This window comes from Scomber scombrus, chromosome 3, assembly GCF_963691925.1.
Source record: "Scomber scombrus chromosome 3, fScoSco1.1, whole genome shotgun sequence".
NCBI classification, from domain to species: Eukaryota; Metazoa; Chordata; class Actinopteri; order Scombriformes; family Scombridae; genus Scomber; species Scomber scombrus.
In genome coordinates, this window is record NC_084972.1 from 4,036,100 (window position 1) to 4,039,093 (window position 2,994).

General features: G+C 40.3%; 1 protein-coding gene across 1 annotated transcript; it reads right to left on the reverse strand.

The window, feature by feature from the left end:
• Positions 1-359: 359 nt before the first annotated feature.
• barx1 (BARX homeobox 1) lies at positions 360-2,994 on the reverse strand. The gene is made up of 4 exons (XM_062416311.1): positions 2,858-2,994; positions 1,263-1,559; positions 936-1,020; positions 360-527 (listed from the first exon to the last, which is right to left on the reverse strand). Exons 1-4 carry the CDS (start codon positions 2,968-2,970, stop codon positions 360-362), a joined length of 663 nt encoding a protein of 220 aa, XP_062272295.1. The 5' UTR covers positions 2,971-2,994.

The window sequence follows — 2,994 nt, forward strand, 5'->3', positions numbered from 1 at the left end:
GACCTACTGCAAAGGTTTTGAGTTCCCTCCTCAACAGCGGCAAGTTCATCATGAGGGGAATGCATGGTAGTAGTAGTAGTAGGGCTACTGACAGAAACACACATGGATGTAGGAGGATGTGGCCTTGTACAGTTTCAGTTTTAAAAAGGCCTCTCTCTCCTCTCTTTCTCTCTCTCTGTCTCTCTGTCTTTCTTGGGATGCACTTTGGAGCGTGAATCCCGTCCCGGGTCGGAGGGGTTCTGCATTTTTAAGAGTCAGAGTGTGTGTGTGCTTGAGGGAGTGTGTATGACGGTGGTGGTGGTGGAGATGGTGGAGGGAGGTAGGGGGGTTGGGGGTGTCGGGGTGGAGGTGGGTGGGGGTCATTCCTCCTGAGCGTTCTCTGAGTTGGAGCTGGAGCCTTCGGATTGACGCTCAGCATCAGAGGTGGATCTTTCTTGTTCGGAGAGCTGCTCGCTGCTGGGTATGGAGTTCTTCTTGGGTCGGCCTTTGGGTTTAGTCGGGGACTCCAGGCCTCCTCCCTGCAACACCTGTGGGGTCAAACATGAAATCTGGTTTAGCTACAAATACACACTAACATATATATGTAAAGACAGCTGACCTTTATGACCTTTACTCACTATAGCAGCAGAAATATTTAATTTCTGTTGTTGCTTTTTCTTTTAAATACTCAAATTCATTTAAACATGTGTTAAGTTCCATATAATAAACACATTCATAAAAAGTAACCCTGCTAATAATAAAGATGACTCAATAACAGACAACTCTTCATCTAATTTGGCCCTTAAACATCCATCCCATTTCATTTCCCATCAACATCTGTCCAAATAATACACATAAAATGATACCCTATCCTTTGTTCTTGTTGTTTATGTTGCTATAGTAACATTATATATTAAAAATAAGCATTCTCATCATCGTGTGGAAGCAGAACTTACTATTTTCTTCCATTTCATCCTTCTGTTCTGGTACCATGTTTTCACCTGCAGTTGACTGAGACCCAAAGACTCAGCGAGGTCTATCCTGTGAGGAGTAAACACAGCAATACATTTATACAGTTTCAAACTTTAATTCAGTTTAAATAAAACAATAATTTATCACCAAGCCTCAATGTTGACTATTTTTATATTTAGATGCTCTTCTCATCAGCTGCTCCAAGAATTAAGCTCATAAGGTCTATTTCTTATGTCTAAACTTCACTACCCTCTTCATCTAAAACTTATTTATATGAGCCGATATTTTTTTATTAAATCATCTTCACCCACCTATCAGGCGTGGACAGATATTTCTGCTTCTCAAAGCGTTTCTCCAGGCCCATCAGCTGCAGCTCGGTGAACACTGTGCGGCTCCGGCGGCCTTTCTTTGTCTTACTGCCTCCGTCTCCGTGCTCCAGCTTCCCGCGGAGGTGGAGGTCCAGCGGCAGGTGGTGAGACGCCGGGCCGACCTGGAGGCCCTGAGCCGCGGACAGCAGCGGAGAGCCGAGCGGAGAGCCCAGCGTGCAGGACAGCGGGGATAAGGGGAACTTGAGGAGGCTAGTCTGGTCGGCTTTGAGCACTGTAAGGAGGACACACACACACACACACAGACACATTTGTTTGAGGTTACACATGTTTTTTTTGGTGTGTGTTGGTCTTTACTAGTTTCAGCATGTTTTAGAGGTGTGTGAGTAGGAGGCACATTAACAGGCCCCTGAGGCGCTGCAGGGGTCAAAGAAAGAGCTCCTAGTAGATGAAAAATAATTGAATTTCACTAACAAGACGGAGCTCCATTAAGCATGAAGTGTAGCTGTAGGATATAAACATCAAGGAACAATCACAACGTTTTTTTAACAACACAGATATTACACTAAACAACAAACACCGAGGCCTGAAACCTGCAGACACACATCATGTGATCAGTAATGCTATTTAATTTCACCTCTATTTATTAACACGTTCTATTACAATATTTTAAAATAGATTCTCATTTGTGATAATATCACGACTTTAAATAGCCAAGACTAATGTGAGCTTATCTGAGGCATCATTAAACAAATCAAAGCATGTAGCAGCTACTGCACCCTTTTCACAGAGATTAAAATAGATATTAAAGATAATCCCCCTCCAGCATAAACACCTTCATTATGTCTAATTATATTTTAAAACGAGACAAAATAAGATTCAATTTAGGATATCCTGTTGTGGTTTGGTGTGAATTAGGTTAACAATTTAAAAAATGCACAAATCTTTTGCGCAATTTAATTTTAATGGTTGAGATTTAGGCACATCAACTGTTAGGTTTTATTTTTATTTGAACATTCGAAGACAATTAAATAGTTTGACATGTCCAACTCAAGGTTTAATTTGGGTTTCATCCATGGAGCGCTTTGGCAACACTGGAACCCTTGAAGACAATCCTGGTTTTACTCACACTGTTTCACAACTTCTAAACTAAAATCGCATCATTCAACTTGTTTTGAGCAGTTAAGTAACCTATTTTTCATGATAAAACAAAAACATAAAGGCACATGATTAAAAAGCAAATAAATGTAGGCTATTCCACTCATTTTCTTTACGTTTCACTCTATTGTTATTGCAAATGATTAGCTATGTTACTAGATTCTTAAAAAATAAATGATGTAGTGTTCATGATTTAATTATTAAACACTGATTAAAGTTAATTATCATACCTTAAAAAACAAAAAAAACGTTTAATTTGAAATTCTATTAGGCGCAATACACGCCTTGAAATACAAGCAATGAATTAGACTGTGAATCATTTATTATAATTAGTAGTAGTAATAATCCATGGTATTATTATGATGTGTTATGTTTTGCAGTATATGTTATCATTCATCATTACATATAACATCTTACCCAGCTGGTTGTGGAAAGGCCGGGCTGACAGCAGAGCGTGCACCCCGAATTTGAGAAGCTCCCCGGCCGGAGCCGACACTTTGTGCTCCGGGTGGTCGGTCAGGATCTCCTCTATCATGAAACTCCTGTAGCGATGAGTTCT

Bases quoted from the DNA above. Each gene is read 5' to 3' on its own strand.
- barx1 (XM_062416311.1), bottom strand. From the start codon at position 2,970: ATGATAGAGGAGATCCTGACCGACCACCCGGAGCACAAAGTGTCGGCT. The intron at 1,560-2,857 runs GCTGGGTAAGAT...TGTGTGTGTCCT, and splicing joins GCCCGGCCTTTCCACAACCA to CCTTACAGTGCTCAAAGCCG. The intron at 528-935 runs GTAAGTTCTGCT...TTGACCCCACAG, and splicing joins GGATGAAATGGAAGAAAATA to GTGTTGCAGGGAGGAGGCCT.